The following is a 20,144-nucleotide window of genomic DNA, read 5'->3' on the forward strand; positions in this document are numbered from 1 at the left end:
TTGGTCTCCCACAGTTAAGTTACACACACACTAGGTGTAGTGAAATTACACTCTGTATTCAACCCATCCCCTTGTTCCAACCCCCTGGGAAGTGAGGGGAGCAGTGAGCAGCCGCAGTGTCTGCGCTCGGGAATAATTTTTGGGTGATTTAACCCCCAATTCCAACCCTTGATGCTGAGTGCCAAGCAGAGAGGCAACGGGTCCCATTTTTGTAGTCTTTGGTATGACTCGGCCAGGGTTTGAACTCACGACCTACCGATCTCAGGGCGGACACTCTAACCACGTGGCCACTGAGCAGGCTAGTTGGTCTCCCTAATGTCCCAATCGTACAAAAATCCTGAATCCATATGTTGATCAGGATCCGCCCCAAAGTGTAATCACTTGGTCCTCTGACGTTTCCTGAAAGTTGCATGAAAATCCGCCCATAACTTTTTGATCCGTAGTGGAATGAAAGAGTGAAGTCTGTTGTCAGCTTTCTCTCTGTGGGTGAAGGCGGGGCCACAAGCATACACACACAGAGATTGACGCTTGTAAGTAACGTAGTAGATAGAATTTGCATCATACCCAAAATGTAATCAGTTACTCCCAATTTTTGACATTGCCTGAATTTCCCTGGCTGGAAAATGTTTGGACATCACCGCCCTTAAGACTCGACATTTGTATAGAACAAGTTGTAATTGTGTATTCGCTCAGGTATGACACCAGTGGCATGGGAGACTCTCGTGAGAAAGAGGTACTGCTGCATGAAGACGATGACCTCTGGGTGAGCCTGAGACACAAACACATCGCAGAGGTGTCCCAGTGAGTACTTTTCCTAATAATCCCGACAATTACTGTACCCAACAATATGACAACATTGTACTCTCTATGAACATGAAGGGAAGTGACACGTCAGCTGAAGGAGTTTTCTGCAAGCAAGAGAATGAACACCGGAGAGAAGGTAACATGAAACAAAGGCTTTGCTCGCACTGTATTCACCTCTGGACCAAAAATGAGAGGAAAAAGATAGTTGGTGCGCACTTTTGCTGTGGTTTGCTCATCATTCAACATTTGTCATGAACCTATTCATCAAGTAATAACTTGATTGGATATCTTCGTGACATATTACGTGTCTTAAAATATATACTGTAAATATTATTTACACTTCCTTGTGCTCTATATTAGGGATGGCCAATATTGTTAAGGTCTTGATCAAGTGGGGGTGACCCCAGGATGCAGTGACGGAAGAAAAGCTGGAATTATAAAAATGAAAACATTTAATTAGACAAAAAGGGATAACTAAGGGTGATGGGGCAGAAACGCACACCATGAAATCTGGACAAAACAGGTTCCTCAGAGGTCGGCAGGTGAAAGGGCCAGGGCACACTGAGCAGGGTAAGAGTCCAACAAAAGTAATCTTTTTACCTCAGGGGGATTAGGAGATAAACACACAGGAGGTTAGGGAATTCAGGACAAAGTAGTGAAAAACATACCAGGTCTGGTGAAGCAGGTGCATGCACGACAGGAATACTGGAGACAATAACCGGCGAGGCCAAGCTGACAGTGACGAGCCTAAATACCGGTGTGCTAATTGCGAGCAGGTGTGCCTCAAGGTCCGCCCCTCGCCGAGTACGAATCACTAAAAAAACAGGTGCAGACAAAGGAGAAGGCAGGAAAACACTAAAAACACAACAGATATGGCCTAAAATCTATAACAACAACATACTGTATATTGCAGCCCTCTGTAATGAACAATATACAATATGTCTCTTTGGCATTTAAATTATTATAGATCCATTTAAAAAAACGGGTTATAGTATATAGTATATACTATAATGAGGTTGCAAAGGTAAAATTCATTTTCAAATTGTTTTTCAATACAGTGTAAAACCAAATATATATTTTTTTAATACATATTATTGTTTTAGTTGCTTCAGAGATATTCCTGTCTCTGAATTTGTTCATTGCTATTTTTATGTTTTTGTGCATTACTTGTTGCCGTCATCATTAAAAGAACAGGTTACTTATCAGTTACTCAGTACTTGAGTAGTTTTTTCACAACTTACTTTTTACTTTTACTCAAGTAAATATTTGGGTGACTACTCCTTATTTTCACTTGAGTAATACATCTCTAAAGTAACAGTACTCTTACTTGAGTACAATTTCTGGCTACTCTAACCACCTCTGCTTATATGTGTCTTTGGGGCATGTGGCATTGACACTTGAACAAACTGTACACGTTTATATGTTTAGGTATAGTCATGTTGATCCTAATTCCATGTTAAAATGAGCTTCATGGTTTCTTCAACAGACCACAATGAGGGATCTGTCCCAGATGTTGAAGAAGATGCCTCAGTATCAGAAGGAGCTCAGCAAGGTGTGTATGTTCAGATGAATGTATATGTTTCTTTGTATGTTTTTAAAGTGTCACATTTAAACAGTGTGTTGTGTTTTCCAGTACTCCACTCACCTGCAGCTTGCCGAAGACTGCATGAAGCATTACCAGGGGACAGTGGACAAGCTGTGCCGTGTAGAACAGGTAAAAAGTGTGCAAGAGTGATTTTAGGACAGCAGGAGAGCTACTTTTTTAAATGACCAAGTCAAGTTGATCTACCTCATATATTTATACATATGTATATATACACGTATGTACACATACATATATATATACACACATATACATATATGTATACATACACATATATACATACATATACATATATATATATATATATATATATATACATACATACATACATATACATATATATATATATTTATATATATATATATACATACATACATACATATACATATATATATATATATATATATATATATATATATATATATATATATATATATATATATATACCTTACAACAGTGGTAATAAAAGATGCAACCTATGCTTAAAAGAGAAACTGTTTATTATATATCATCCAGACCTGTCATCCCTCAACAAGCGCAGTGAAATCATATCAGTATTGCCGTCACAGACGGAAACACCTCCTAGGTAACACATGAGCCAATCACCACGCCCCTACGCCTGCCTGTACCCACCCACTCTGTGCCCTATATAAACCATTGTGTGTGAATGCTTCCATTAAAATCTCCTGATGATTGAGGGAACCCCTCATGAAACAGTTCTGTAGAGATGAAGTAGTCTTGTGATTTTTCCCATATATATATATATACACATATATATATATATACACACATATATATATATATATGGTCGTGGTCAGAAGTTAACATACATTTGTAGAGGACATAATTTCTTGGCTGTCTCGAGTTTCCGATCATTTCGACATATCCTATTTTTTCGTGATAGAGTGATTGGAGCACATACTGGTTGGTCACAAAAAACATTCATGAAGTTTGGGTCTTTTATGAAGTTAGGTGTACCCCGCCTTCCGCCCGATTGTTGTTGACATAGGCTCCAGCGACCCCGCAGGGAATAAGCGGTAGATAATGGATGGAATGGAGGAAAATATGACCAAATCTGCTTGGTCAAAAGAATACATACAGCAATGTTGTTATTTGGTTACATGTCCCTTAGCAAGTTTCACTGCAATAAGGCGCTTTTGGTAGTCATCCACAAGCTTCTGGTTGAATTTTTGACCACTCCCCTTGACAAAATTGGTGTAGTTCAGCTAAATTTGTTGGTTTCCTGACATGGACTTGTTTCTTCAGCATTGTCCACGTTTAACTCAGGACTGTTGTGTACTAGGCTAAGGGAAGGAGGCAACACCAGGGCAGAACTGCGGTTTAGAAAGTTTTTTAAAACCTTTGATGAATGTGTGGGGTGTGTATGCTACCACTAGAGAATGAATGTGGACGATGTGTGGAATTAACAATGTGGAATTTACCAGAGGGTGTTGTCGGTGCGTGTTGGATGTATATTTCGTAGTATCCAAAGGGGAAGGCGAAGAAGCAGTCAGCAGGGAGGCAAGCAGTCGGGTGCTGGAGAAAGGCAACGAAATACGGGGCCAAGCAGTGGTCGAGGATCGGGGAAGGCAAGTAAAGATCCGGGGGGAGGTCGAGAGGCAAGGCACGATCACGGAAGACACTGTGGAATACACGTCGGGATCGAGGGAGAGCACAAGAAGGCGAGAAAGGAACAAGGAAGGGGTGCCAGACATGATGCTTACTCAGGGGAGACTGGCTACGTTCTGGCAAAGGTCTCCTGGCTTCGCTGGTCTTTTATACCGCTCCCTCTTGTCAGGTCCAGGTGCGCTGATGCTTGATTGTCTGCAGCCTTGTCGCTGCGTGGGCGTGCTGCGCCCAGCTCGAGCAAGGGTTTGTCCGGGCGAGCAGCCAGAGGAGGAATCTTGACACTCAGTTGCAGGAGCAACACCGGTTCGAGTCCGCGCCGTGACAAGGACTTTGGGAAGGCCATTCTAAAACCCTAATTCGAGCCTGATTTAGCCATTCCTTTACTTTTTTGACATGTGTTTGAGGTCATTGTCCTGTTGGAACACCCAACTGCGCCCAAAACCCAACCTTCGGGAGGAGGTCGTGAGGCAAGGCACAATCCCGGAAGACACTGTGGAAAACACAAAATACATCAAGTCGGGATCAAGGGAGAGTACAAGAAGGCGAGCAAGGAACAAGGGAGGAGTGCCAGACCTTAATTCGAGGCTGATTTAGCCATTCCTTTACTACTTTTGAAATGTGTTTGAGGTCATTGTCCTGTTAGAACACCCAACTGCGCCCAAGACCCAACCTCCGGGCTAATGATTTTAGGTTGTCCTGAAGAATTTGGAGCTAATCCTCCATTTTCATTGTCCCGTTTGCTCTCTGTAAAGCACCAGTTCCATTGGTAGCAAAACAGGCCCAGAGCCTAATACTACCACCACCATGCTTGACGGTAGGAATGGTGATCACCTTTTCTCCAAACATTTTTCTGGGTATTGTGGCCAAACAGCTCAATTTTTCGTTCATCTGACATCACATGGACACTGATAAGACCTTCTGGAGGAAAGTTCTGTGGTCAGATGCAGGCAGAAAAAAGGAAATTGCAACAACTGTCATGTAATACTCATTTGTCAAATAAAAATGTACTTCAAATCAAAATGTGAATAATTGTACATATCATTGTCACATTTATACTGTCTGAAATAATTCTGACTTCGTGGTGTGCTAACCTACTTTGTTACAGACATAGTATTGAGGAAGTAAGTAAGGGGAGAAAAGAGCAAATGACACAAGGGGGAAAGAGGTTATAAAAAGCATACAAACAGAGATAAATATGCAGGTTTTATGTTGTAGGATCTTGCAATGGGCACGGATGCTGAGGGTGAGAAGATTAAAGATCCCATGAGGGCCATTGTGCCAATCCTGCTGGATGCCAACGTCAGCACACATGACAAGATCCGCATCATCCTGCTTTACATCTTCCTCAAGAACGGTATGGTTTAAACTACACAATTTATAAAATTGCACATCATGCTTCTTGCTGCATTTTGTGATGGTACATTTTTTTACAATATATTTTTTTCTACAGTTAAACACACTAAATACTTATGTAGTGCTCTTTAACGATGCATTTTATATCAGATGAATTACTACGAATGGGTACAGTTCAAATTTGAACTGATACGGTACCAAAGCTGATATCGATACAGATATTCAACGATACCAATTTTCAAGACTTTTGTGTATCATGGGTAAACAAATGGTTATTGTTAAAAAAAAAAACACCTTTGACTATCATTTGCAAGTATTATATCGTAGACTTTTCATGCAGTTTGAATTCCAAGCGGTCAATGGCGAGTAGTGTAGACTAAAGTGTGTTGTTGTAGTCGTGAAGTACTGTAGTCTTTGCCATTATTGTCTTCTGTTGAGTCTTATAAATACTGAAAGTTGTCATAATGGGGGAGGGGTATTAGCTTTCTGCGGGGTCGTTCTCCCAGGAAATCAGTCAGACTATTTGGGACATGGCGTGCAAGTATTAACATGATTTAATTTTAACTCGAAAAAGGGTACAAACAAAAGGCGCTCTCAGAGGAGGTACAAAAACTTGACTATAAAAACAAAACTAACACTTTAACGTAAACTATGAACATAAAACAAACAACACTTACTGTGGCTTGAAAAGAGCAGCATGGACTTTGGCATGAAAAACTAGCACGGACAGAGCATGAAAAGAACACAGTGACGCCACGGCGACTGACTGGCAAAGATTAACTTAAATACTGCCTCTGATTAGTGCTCGGGGAGCAAGTGAGCGGGCGAGCACTAATCAGAGACAGGTGAACACGATGAGTAACCATGGCGACAAAACAAGGGAGTGAAAAAAACAGGGATTTAAAGAGTCCAAAGGTCAACAGAACATAGCCAAACAAGACATGATCGAAAGACATGACAAAAGTATTGTACCTTTTACACACCAGCTGTTTGATTGTAACGCGCATCTTGGTAGCATCTCTAAGGCTAGTCCATCGAGTCTTACTATCAGGCATGCTTGCTTTCTTGGCATGGAAAACAGAAACATTACTTAGATGCAGTCCTCTACGAATATGCGTGTTTCCCAGCCAAGCATTTGAGTCTGCAACCTGATATGACGTGTGCAAAAGGATTCAAATATTGTACTGTTGGATTTTACGTAAATCGGTCCATGGTGGTACCGACAGTATTCGGTCGGTACCTATAAAAGTACCAAATTCAATACTCATCACAATTAATAAAACATGCAGTCAAAACAAATTGCATGATTAATCCGTGTTTATACATGATTGGTGTAATAATTGTTTGCGATTAATAACATACATTAATGCTTTAATTTTGGCAGCCCTAGACTTAGGCGACATTAGGGGTTGACAACAAAAACTAAACTAAAACTAACCATTGTTACATGTCACCCTGGCTGAATTTCATTTGGAGGCCCTGTAATTTTTTTCACAAATTTTATTCATGTCAAACAATTTTTATACTTTTGTAGTCAAACTTAATTTGTCATGTCTGTGATCATGTTTTTGTTTAAGTCTTGTTTGGTTTTTAGACACTCAGTCCCTGGTTTTCACTCCTGTTTTGTCACCATAGCAACCATTAGTTTCACCTGTTTCACATTTTGAGTCACGCACCTGTTTTCACTAATCACCACAGCATTATTTAAACCTGTAGTTGCCAGGTAGTCAGCCTGGCGACATCACCTCCTACACACCATCTATCTCCTTCCATGCCGATGATCAAGGTTACTTTCTTGTTCAAAGTAAGTTTTTGTTATTCATGCCATAGTGCTAGTTTTTGTTTTCATAGTCAAGTTTTCATACCTCCTATGCGAGCGCTTTTTGTTTGTTCTTTTTTTGATTAAATTAAAAGATGTCCTTACCTTCACGCCGTGTCCGCTCCAATCGTATTGCACCACGGGAAAACAAACCCACCAAAGTCCACGCCATGACATAATTTAATTTTATGCATGTCTTGTACTGAAACGAATGCATGGGAAATAATTTATTTTCAGTATTACATTTTTTTTGTTCAGAATAAAACATTTTACATAAATACGCTTGAAGACCTTTCTGAAACAACACCAACAGGGTATGGAACCCCAAAAGACAGCCTTACAAGATCAGCCCTACGGCTGCGTTCCACAGTGGACATTAAAGACATTTGGGCAAATTTGCATAATATTTAGACATGTCCTATAATAGCTTTTTTGCCGATATTCCGATATTGTCTAACTCTTAATTACCGATTCCGACATCGACTGATACCGATATATACAGTCGTGGAACTAACACATTATTTATGCCTAATTTTGTTGTGATGCCCCGCTGGATGCATTAAACAATGTAACTTGTGTTATTTTGTAACAATGTATATTGTAGCGTCCTGGAAAAGTTAGTGCTACAAGGGGTTCTGTGTATTTGTTCTGTTGTGTGTATGTTGTGTTACGGTACAGATGTTCTCCCGAAATACGTTTGTCATTCTTGTTTGGCGTGAGTTCACAGTTTGGCGCATATTTGTCCATCCATCCATTTTCTACCGTATGTCCCTTTTGAGGTGGAACCTATCTCAGCTGCATTTGGGCGGGAGGCGGGGTACACCCTGGACAAGTCGCCACCTCATCGCAGGGCGCATATTTGTAACAGTGTTAACGTTGTTTATACGGCCACCGTATAAACACTGTATAAGCGGGGGGTGTATATTATAGCGTCCGGAAGAGTTAGTGCTGCAAGGGGTTCTGTTGTGTTTATGTTGTGTTACGGTGCGGATGTTCTCCCGAAATGTGTTTGTCATTCTTGTTTGGTGTGGGTTCACAGTGTGGCGCATGTTTGTAACAGTGTTAAAGTTGTTTATACGGCCACTCTCAGTGTGACCTGTATGGCTGTTGACCAAGTATGCTTGCATTCACTTGTGTGTGTGAAAAGCCTTAGATATTATGTGATTGGACCGGCACGCAAAGGCAGTGCCTTTAAGGTTTATTGTCGCTCTGTACTTCTCCCAACGTCCGTGAACCACTCTGTACAGCGGCGTTTTAAAAAGTCATAAATATTTCTTTTTGAAACCGATACCGATAATTTCCGATATTTCATTTTAAAACATTTATCGGACGATAATATCTGCAGTCCGATATTATCGGACATCTCTAGTAACAATACTACTACAGTAATAGTTTGTTACATGCAATGTTTGGCCGCAAGTTTTCGGCGAAAACTGAATGGTGCTAAAATTGAGGCGCACAAAAAGGACTGTAGTAGTTTATATGTGTTAAATGTATTCAAACGTGCGTGTGTGTTTGTGTGTTCAGGCATAACAGAGGAGAACCTAAACAAGCTGATCCAACATGCTCAGATTCCTCCGGAAGACAGCGAGATCATCACTAACATGGCTCATCTGGGGGTCCCCGTAGTAACAGATGTAACTAACTTTCCTTTTTCTGACCTCTGATCAGTTCTGATGATCCACTAATATAACCTTCTAAACAACAAGCAGTGGGTTACTTCCTTTGGCAGAGTTACACATATTTGAAAACCCTGCAGATGTTTTCAGGAGGGTATAGTTTATTTGAGTAAGTTTATTACATGCAACAATGTTTATGTTTATTGAACACAAGGCCTAGAAAGTAACACAGGAGAAAAACCTAAGAACAGTTTATTTGTACTTCACATTTCCTCCTCTCATACATTTTCATTTTTTCATCAGTCAACCCTGCGCCGAGGAAAGAAAATGGACAGGAAGGAGCGAGTGAGCGAGCAGACTTATCAACTGTCCCGCTGGACACCATTGGTCAAGGATATCATGGAGGTGCGTTTGCGATCGGGCTTATTACTTCTGAGTGAACGATACCTTTTGTCTTTTTTAACCCAACAATATGTGGTAATTACCAGTCCACTTCATATGAAACCTAAAATCAACAGAACAAAACAGATGTTATTTAAATCATTGTAGTCAAAATGGGGGCGGTTGAAGTGCTGGCTGTCCAGAGTCGGGACCTGGGCTGGACCGCTTGCCTGTGCATCGGTTGGGGACATCTCTGTCCTGCTGACTTGTCTCCGCTCGGGATGGTCCCCTGCTGGCCCCACTATGGACTGGAATCTCACACTATTATGTTAGATCCACTATGGACTGGACTCTCACTATTACGTTAGATCCACTATAGACTGGACTCTCACACTATTATGTTAGATCCATTATGGACTGGACTCTCACACTATTATGTTAGATCCACTATTAACTGGACTCTTACTATCATGTTAGATCCACTGTGAACTGGACTCTCACACTATTATGTGAGATCCACTATGGACTGGACTCTCACAGTATTATGTTAGATCCACTATGGACTGGACTCTCTCTATTATTTTAAATCCACTATAGACTGGACTCTCACACTATTATGTTAGATCCACTGTGGACTGGACTCTCACTATTACGTTAGATCCACTATGGACTGGACTCTCACTATTATGTTTTAGACCCACTATGGACTGGACTCTCACTATTATGTTTTAGACCCACTATGGACTGGACTCTCACTATTACGTTAGATCCACTATGGACTGGACTCTCACACTATTCTGCTAGATCCTCTATGGACTGGACTCTCACACTATTATGTTAGACCCACTATGGACTGAACTCTCACTATTATGTTAGATCCACTATGGACTGGACTGTCACACTATTAAGTTAGATCCACTATGGACTGGACTCTCACACTACTATGTTAGATCCACTATGGACTGGACTCTCACACTATTCTGCTAGATCCACTATAGACTGGACTCTCACACTATTATGTTAGATCCACTGTGGACTGGACTCTCACTATTACGTTAGATCCAGTATGGACTGGACTCTCACACTATTCTGCTAGATCCTCTATGGACTGGACTCTCACACTATTTTGTTAGACCCACTATGGACCGAACTCTCACTATTATGTTAGATCCACTATGGACTGGACTGTCACACTATTATGTTAGACCCACTATGGACCGAACTCTCACTATTATGTTAGATCCACTATGGACTGGACTCTCACACTACTATGTTAGATCCACTATGGACTGGACTCTCACACTATTATGTTAGATCCACTATGGACTGGACTCTCACACTATTATGTTAGATCCACTGTGGACTGGAATCTCACACTATTATTTTAGATCCACTGTGGATTGGACTCTCACTATAATGTTAGATCCACTATGGACTGGACTCTCACAGTATTACGTTAGACCCAGTATGGACTGGACTCTCACTATTATGTTAGATCCACTATGGACTGGACTCTCACTATTAGGTATATCCACTATGGACTGGACTCTCACACCATTATTTTAGATCCACTATGGACTGGACTCTCACAATTTTATGTTAGATCCACTATGGACTGGACTCTCGCTCTTATGTTAGATCCACAATGGACTGGACTATCACATTATTATGTTAGATCCACTATGTACTGGACTCTCACACTATTATGTTTGATACACTATGGATTGGACTCTCAAAATTTTATGCTAGATCCACTCGACGTCCATTGCACCGGTCGCCCTAGAGAGGGGGGGCACCCACATCTGCGGTCCTCTCCAAGGTTTCTCACTGTCATCTCATAGTTGTTTGTGTGACGTGTGGTTCCAGACCACAGCAAACATTACATAGCTTGCAAAGTGTTAAGGTCTTGGTCAAGTGGGGTTTATCCCAGGATGCAGAGAAGGGAGACAAGGTGGAATTACCAAAAATGAAAAAATATAACTAGACAATAAGGGACAACTAAGGGCGTTGGGGCAGAAACGCACACCATTAAATCTGGACAAAATAGGTTCCTCAGAGGTCAGCAGGAAAAAGGGCCAGGGCACACTGAGTAGGGCAAGAGTCCAACAAAATACATTTTTTTTACCTCAGGGGGACTAGGAAATAAACACACAAGAGGTCAGGGAATTCAGGACAAAGTAGCGAAAACATACCAGGTCTGGTGAAGCAGGTGCATGGACGACAGGAGTTCTGGATAAAATAACCGGCAAGGCCAAGCTGACAGTGACGAGCCTAAATACTGGTGTGCTATTTGCGAGCAGGTGTGCCTCAAGGTCCGCCCTTTGCCAAGGACGAATCACTAAATACGCAGGTGCAGACAAAAGGAGAAGGCAGGAAAACACTAAAAAGACAACACAACGAATGTAATAAATCTATTAAAAGAAGACAGCCTGCATTTTCCTTTAACTTGGACACACACATCTATACCTTTGGCCATTAAAAGCCAGTAATTTCCAGGAGTTATCTCACCTTCTGAGTAGCCTCTAATTTACTAATGGTTTCTAATGTTGTAAACATGTGTAGAATAAACATTTCAACATTTCTGTCAACGAAGATTTACTTCAGCCTGCGACACAGTCATTTTGATAGTAGGCTATTACAGCTAATATAGACACTTAGGTCACGTGTTGCCTACATTATAAGACTTTTCAGTTTTTGCGGCTCCAGGCGGATTTGTTTTTTGTCTTTTTGGCCCAGTCAGGCTTGCCACTGACAGTTTGTTTGTGTTTTAGTTTTTCCTCTGTGTGTGTTTAGTATTTCCTGTCCTTAGTTCCTGTCTAGTGCTCTTTTTTTGTCAGCTTCCTGTCTTGCTCCCTGAGCACTGTGTTCCTCCTCAGCTGCGCCTGATTGGCACCTGGCCACACCTGTTGCCAATCAGCCTGCTCCTATCTGTACCTGTTTTGTCTTGTGTCAGTTGCTGGATCATTGTATTGTCGTTGCCACATGTCACTCTTGTCGTGCTACCTGTCGTGTCGATGGGATCATTTCAGCTATTACCTGTCGTGCTACATTTTGTCCTGGTCGTCGTAGCGGTAAGCTGTTCTTGTTAGCCATTAGCTATTTCCAGTTTTTCTGTTTGCTATCCACTAGCTTCCATGCTAAAGTTCCTTTTTGTTTTCTAGCTCCCAGTGCTAGCTCCCTTAGTTTGTTATTCCGCCCATGTGCGTGCTTTTTGTTTGTTCTTGTTTAGTTTTAATTAAATCATGTTTTCATATCCAATGCCTGCCTCCATCTCTGCATCTTGGGGTTCGACAACAAATAACTTTGACACTTTCAATGTTTTGGGTTGCCGACCCCTGCTTTAGGGCAATGTACTTCTTTTTGTTGTCTGGAATGTTGGTGGACCAGCCTGGACCAATTCCTGTGTTAGGTGCAATCAATATAAAGTTGCTTGTATAAAATTGACCACATGCTAAAACAACCGCAAAGGTCTCCCTAAAAATGTCTGTTTGTTCTTCTGCAGGATGCCATTGATGATAAGCTGGACACCAAGCACTACCCTTACATCTCCACCCGGTCTTCAGCCTCTTTCAGCACCACCGCTGTCAGGTACAACTGCATTGTCTTCTAAAACGTGGTCCTGTCAAATCAATAGCAATTTCAGACAGTAGATGAGCTTTGTGGATCAATATTTGAGAAGCCGCCAGGCCCTGATGAGCTGTGAACACATGCCACAGCAGTGACACGAGTATCACAAGTTGCAATTCCATTGCAGTTTTTCGCAAAATACAAGCGATATTCCAGGTGTTTCCATTAAAGGGTGTTTTGCGTCATGAGCCGTAATTCTCGTAAAATCTTTCATTTTGAGGAAGATGGACACTTTGCATTGCATAAACTGAAATCAAAGTAAGATTACAAATCTCAAATAAGAGTGTTTGCTTATTTTCTGTCCGATAGAGTGTTTTACTTGTTAAGTGTTTTGGTCCTAAATGATCTCAGTAAGATATTACAGCTTGTTGTTGATTTTTATGACAGATATTGAGTAAAACATGCTTGAAACGAGAATACCAACTGTTGCAAAGCTGTGTCATCAACACAAATTGCCTTTGAAATGTCTATTCCTGGTGTTGGATTTTATCAAATAAATTTCCCCCAAAAATGCAACTTATACTCTAGTGCGACTTATATATATATGTATGTATGTATGTGTGTATGTATGTATGTGTATATATATATGTATGTATGTGTGTGTGTGTATATATATATGTGTGTATATATGTGTGTATATATATATATATATATATATATATATATATGTATGTGTGTATATATATGTGTATATATATATATGTGTGTATGTATGTGTGTGTATATATATATGTGTGTGTATATATATATGAGTATATATATATATATATATATATGTATGTGTGTATATATATATATATATATATATACACGTTAAAACACTATTTCATCCCTACAGCCTGTTTCTCTGCTCTTCAGGGGATTTTATTGAAATGTCTCACTTCAATAACATTTCCTTACCTAATTTATATTCTGCTCTACACTGGTATTGAACACTGTATAACGGATAAACTACAGAAATCTTGAGTATATATAACGGATAAACTACAGAAACCTTGAGTGTGTGTGTGTATGTATATATATATATATATATATATATATATATGTATATATATATATATATATATATATATGTATATGTATATATATATATATATATATCTCTCAGGGGTCGGCAACCTTTACCACTCAAAGAGCCATTTTGACCCGTTTCACAAAATAAAGAAGACAATGGGAGCCGCAACCATTCTCGCGAATATCTGTCGATGGTCACCCAGATAACAATAATAAGGGTGTGCTATGAAGCCATTGCCTTTGATGCCTTCTACAACATGTACAAACAGCCTGCCAGCCCAGTAACATGTTGTGTGTGGCTTCCGCAGGTACACGTACACGACTGCAAGGCATAGTTGTTCAACAGCCGTGCAGGTCACACTAAAGGTTGTGATACAAACAACTTTGACACTCTTACTAATATGCGCCACACTGTGAAATAAGAAAGACATTTCGGGAGAAGATCCGCACTGTAACACATCATAAACGCATCATAACAATTACCCAGAATCCCATGCATCCATGACTCTTCCAGGCTATATTATACACCCCACTACCAAACCAACCCCCCCACCCCCCTCCCTGCGTCGGCTGAGGTGGGCGGGGTTGTATAATATAGCCTGGAATAGTCATGGATGCATGGGATTCTGGGTAATTGTTATGTTGCGTTTATGCTGTTACTGTGAGGATGTTCTCCCGAAATGTGTTTGTCATTCTTGTTTGGTGTGGGTTCACAGTGTGGCGCATATCAGTAAGAGTGTTAAAGTTGCTTATATCACAACCTTCAGTGTAACCTGTATGGCTGTTGACCAAATATGCCTTGCAATCTCGTACGTGTGACGATAGAAGCAGCGAAATGCATGCGTCCGGCCGGCACGCAGATAGCATGGCGTAAAGGCGGGCGCGATGACATGTTATAAAGGACGTTAAAAGTAAAGCCGTCACGGCACGCCCTCAATATTGTAGTCCGAGTGAAAATCGGAGAATGTTAACCCCGGGTGATGTCCTGGAGAGGCACCAAAATCTGGAAACCTCCCGAAACAAACAGAGGGGTCGGCGATTATGCAGCTGAGCCACATCAGAGTGGCCAGAGAGCCGCATGCGGCTCCGGGGCCGCGGGTTGCCGACCCCTGATATATATATAGGATTTTGAGCCCCTGCTTCGAAGGAAAACAATGTTTGCCTTGGTGCCCTAAAATATGAGCTTTCCTTTAAGACAACACTTGCCTAACTGTTTATAAAGCGGATTGACTTGTACACAGAGTTTAACGTCTCGTATTCCTCGAAATGTAATAATAACAAGACACTTGTCCTTCCCGGCAGTGCTCGGTATGGACACTGGCACAAGAACAAGACCCCCGGAGAGTACCGCACAGGCCCGCGTGTCATGGTCTTTGTCATTGGCGGGGTGTCCTTCAGCGAGATGCGCTGCGCGTATGAGGTCACACAGGCCAACGGGAAGTGGGAAGCCATCATTGGTGAGTAGTGCAAACAGGGAGGGGGAGGGGTTGGTGTGCATGGTAAAAATAAATGCATCTTTTTTTCTATTCATAAGGAATGTGGTATCAATTTCTTGCCTGAGGTAAAACAAAGGTTTGTTAGTAATGTTAATCATTTGTCAAGGGGAATAAAATATATAAAAATGGTAAATGCTTTCATACATGTTTTATACACATCTTTATTACAAACACGGATATAGCAGGTTTGACTTTTGCATTATTGGGAAGTTATTATAAAGAGCTTAATTGCAAGGAAGGATCGCTATATGGTCGTTGCAGGATCTGTTCCCTGGTCCACCTCTTCCAAAGGTGCAAAAAAAGAGGAAATGTGCACACACAAAGCCTAACGTGCCGGACATTGCATGCAAATTAGTCTAATTGTTACCAATTTTTGAATGAGGGTCGTTGTGATAATGTCTCAACTAAATCTTTCCCATATACTATTGGTTCATTTGAACCTCATCTAAAAAGGCACATATCTAAATGCTGCAAATCTATCCTACTGGAGAAAGCTTTTAAATTGAATGTGATATAACTCTTCAGTGTCCTTGTAATGGAATATGTTAATTTAAGGTTGGTGATGCAAACGCAAATACGTTGTTTTAGTTCCAAGTAATGATTTAGTTTAGTGGAAAAGAGAGAGTAAATTGTTTTTTCTGGGTTTTTTTTGTCCCCTCGCTAACCCTCTGAGATTACTGCTAATGGCAGCATGACTAATATTTTCAGTCGATATTTTGTACACTAGAATAGACTGACCATACGTCCTCTTTTCCCCGTACATGTCCTCCTTTGCGGGGCTGTCCGGGTGGAGTTTCTTAAATGCCTCAAATATGTGGGATTTTGAGTTAGGGTTGCGTGTATTTTCAGTGTACGTTCAGGGTTAAGAAGGGGTTGAAAACAAAACAAATTGTGAAGGTGTGCGCACGCAGCAGCGTTCGTGAGGCAGGGCCAGAGACAGAGAGAGCGAGAGAGTTATGATAAACGCGCATGCGTCGCCAGGCTCTGCTTTTTATTGATAGATTTATCAGATTTAATGTTTTATTATCTATAGCAGGGGTGTCAAAAGTGTGCTACGGAGGCCATTTGCGGCCCACCGCTAATCCAATCCAATCCACTTTATTTATATAGCACATTTATACAACAAGAACGTTTTCAAAGTGCTGCACAGCCATATTAAAAACAATATTATGCTCCACCAATGACTGAATAAAAACAAAAAGTAAATAAATATAAAACAATATAAAAACCATATAAAACAAAGATGATTAAAAACCACTTTAAAGGGTAAAAGCAATTAAAACAGTAAAATAGAAATCCAAATGTATTGAAACAAATGCTAATGTTTTAAAGGCTCACGGCATATTCTAAAAATACTACTAAAATAAACAAAAACATAACAAAAGTGAAATAAAAAAGCTTAAAGGTGAAATCTAATTTAGAAAAAGTTGCAATATTGACTAATAAAACAAAGCTGTTTTTTTTTTCTTTTCAAACTGTCATTGCTCAAAACATAATATTGAATCAAAATCAATGTTATTATGAATTATTGACCTATCCAAGGCTCTGAATACTTCACATCAAATATTCCACTTTGAAAAATACCTTTGCATATTTTGTGTGTTTTGCATATTTTGTGTGTTTGCCATTAAAAACATAGTTTTGTTTGACAAATAAGGGCGGGAAAAAAACAACCCAAAAAAAATACATAAAAAAAACTCAAACATTTTGAAATGTGGAATGGATCTGAAGTTGATGTAGACTCCAGAAATTTAAGCGTTGAATGTATGTATGCCCTGGCACACCATTATTATCATTTCATGACCCAAGCAAAACACTTTTTACACTTTTATACTGAAATAAATACACCTACAACTTATTAAATGAAAATATAGAAAAAACTACCAGCAGCGGTAAAATCTAGATCTACGAAGGAAAGAAGAAAGTGAATGAATGTTTATAACTGAATATATTTACATATGCATACAACTTTTTCTTTTTTTTTACTGAATTAACGTTTATGACAACTTTTTTTCCACAACACAATATAGAATGTGAGACATAACAGAATAATGCATACGTTTATAATTTTTTCCCCAAATGTTTACAAAGGAGTGGGACCCCAAAATTTACTGTGGGACCCCATTTTTATGACTTGATGGGGTCCCTGGGACCCCATTTTGAAAATTCCTAGCGCCAACACTGCTGTCAACAGAGGAGAAAAAGATATTTATTTAAATAGATATATTATTTATATATATTATATATATTATTTATACTGCGATGAAGTGGCGACTTGTCCAGGGTGTACACCGCCTTCCGCCCGATTGTAGTTGAGGTAGGCACCAGCGCCCCCCGCGACCCCAAAAGGGAATAAGCGGTAGGAAAAGGATGGGTGGATGGACCCAAGCAAACACTTTTTACACTTTTATACTGAAATAAATACACCTACAACTTATTAAATGAAAATATAGAAAAAACTACCAGCAGCGGTAAAATTCAGATCCACGAAAGAAAGAAGAAAGTGAATGAATGTTTATAATTGAATATATTTACATATGCATACAAATTTTTCTTTCTTTTTTTTTTTTTAATGAATTAACGTTTATGACAACTTTTTTCCACAACACAATGAATGTGAGACATAACAGAATAATGCATACTTTTATAATTTTTCCCCCCAAATGCTTACAAAAGAGTGGGACTCCAAAATTTACTGTGGGACCCCATTTTTATGACTTGATGGAGTCCCTGCTGTCAACAGAGGAGAAAAAAGTATTTATTTAAATAAATATATTATTTATATATATTATATATATTATTTATACTGCGACGAAGTAGCGACTTGTCCAGGGTGTACATCGCCTTCCGCCCGATTGTAGCTGAGATAGGCACCAGCGCCCCCCGCGACCCCAAAGAGAATAAGCGGTAGAAAATGGATGGATGGATGGATATTATTTATAAAGCAAGTTCGAGTATCATAGGCAAATTTTCAGCTAGTCCCAGCCTTGGCGTGCTTCCCGCCTTGGCACACATATGTGTCCTTCGTTCAGAATATGGTCAGCCTACGCTAGAATAAGTACATTCTTCACATTTATGTTTAATAATCAGCGCTACCCTAACAGATATTGATGTACTTTTTTCTTGTCTATACAGTCAAACCTTGGTTTTCGTTAGTGATCAGTTCAAAAACAAAAGAGAATCCATTTTAATGTAAATATTGTAAATCAAGGATGGGTACTTTTCGGATTTTAATCGATTCGGCACCCAGCCTAGGAATCGATACCGGAACTCATCGGTACCAATTTTTTGTATATTTTTTGTTGTTCACGTCTTGATTATTATTAATTAAATAATTAATGTTATGTTTTTTATTTGCTATTTATATAACAGTGTGCTATCTTGTTTTCTTACACTTCTGAGTATCATTTGCGAGTATTATTACACAATACACTTTGCATGCATTTGCAATTCTATGCCCGGATTTCCACAGGATGCGTAACCGCCACGGAATGTCTCCGCCTTCAACTGTCCGGCAATCCCTTCCGCCACTCTGATGCGCATTTTTGTGGCTTCGCAATGCAAAATAGGCCACTATGGGGCCAAAGAAAGTTGTGAGTGACAGCACTTTAATAAGGGCACTGAGAAACACTGTTGAATTCAAGACAGAATTTGTAGTAAAGCACTGAAGCAATCATCACATAAACTCTTCGACTTAGACTTCCTTTTTATTGTCATTCAAATTTGAACTTCACAGTACAGATAAGGACAACATTTTGTTGCATTAGCGCATGGTAGTGCAGGATAAAAAAGCAATAAGGTGCAGATATAAATAAATAGATTACTGTACAGATAAATATATTGCACTTTTGCATATGCATCCACCTTTATGGATGTATGTTACATTGTTTTATATTCCAGCAAGTTAATCCATTTTTGTGGGGAATTGAGGGTATTATTATGATGCGTTCAACAGTCTTACAGCCTGTGGAACCTCTTTCTAGAGTCCAGCAGTGAAAACAGTCCTTGGTGGGGGTGGGAGGAGTCTGCAGATTTTAAGAGACCTGGTCAGGCAGAAAGAGACAATGCTTAGTTGAAATCAAAACAATGCCATTTTTCCACCGAGTGTATCCTCAAATTGACTTAAATTAAATAGTGAATACATGTGTTGTGGGTAAAATACATATAATAATTCAAATAATATTATCAATATTTTTTACTCCAAACATTCCACTGTATCAACTCAGTATTAAAAAAATGCATTTGCACTACAAAATATTTCATCCATGACAGGGGTGTCCAAAGTGCGGCTCGGGGGCCATTTGCGGCCCGCATGTCATTTTTTTAACGGCCCAGTTTAAAAATACGATTGGAAAAGAAAATTAAAACATAAAAAGTGTAATGAAAGAGCAAACAGGTGGAATGTAACAATAAAATGTTGCAATGTTTACTCGAATAACACAAAGCTGCCATGCAGGCGGTTTCTTTCTTTCAAAAATAATAATGAATCAAAATCTGTCATTATGAATTATTGACCTATTCAAGGCTCCACAAAAATCACATTAAATATTCCACTTTGAGATATTTGTTGGGGGAAATTTTGCATGTTTTGTGTTTCCCATATATAAACAACAATACAACTGATAATTGACGGATAGATCCGAAGGTGATCTCGGGACTATTGTGTTAAAAGTAAACAGTAAAAAAAATATATAATTTATGTTTTTATAATTTTAATATGATTTGTTTTTAAGTGTCATTGCTCAAAAATACAAAAATTAAATCGATGGTGTTATGAGTAATTTACCTTTTTAAGGCTC

At 39.6% G+C, this 20,144-nt stretch overlaps 1 protein-coding gene across 2 annotated transcripts in view; it reads left to right on the forward strand.

The window, feature by feature from the left end:
- The window catches only part of LOC133536410 (syntaxin-binding protein 1), a 92,877-nt gene that overhangs the window by 51,472 nt on the left and 21,261 nt on the right, over positions 1-20,144 (forward strand). For both annotated transcript variants that reach the window (XM_061876904.1, XM_061876905.1), the window contains exons 10-18: positions 694-801; positions 880-940; positions 2,291-2,356; positions 2,438-2,518; positions 5,252-5,390; positions 8,736-8,845; positions 9,131-9,232; positions 12,711-12,796; positions 15,152-15,306. In XM_061876904.1, coding sequence (XP_061732888.1) covers positions 694-801; positions 880-940; positions 2,291-2,356; positions 2,438-2,518; positions 5,252-5,390; positions 8,736-8,845; positions 9,131-9,232; positions 12,711-12,796; positions 15,152-15,306 — 908 coding nt within the window. The remainder of the gene's footprint in view (positions 1-693; positions 802-879; positions 941-2,290; positions 2,357-2,437; positions 2,519-5,251; positions 5,391-8,735; positions 8,846-9,130; positions 9,233-12,710; positions 12,797-15,151; positions 15,307-20,144) is intronic.

Source organism: Nerophis ophidion, linkage group LG17 (genome assembly GCF_033978795.1).
Source record: "Nerophis ophidion isolate RoL-2023_Sa linkage group LG17, RoL_Noph_v1.0, whole genome shotgun sequence".
In the NCBI taxonomy this organism is placed as follows: domain Eukaryota; kingdom Metazoa; phylum Chordata; class Actinopteri; order Syngnathiformes; family Syngnathidae; genus Nerophis; species Nerophis ophidion.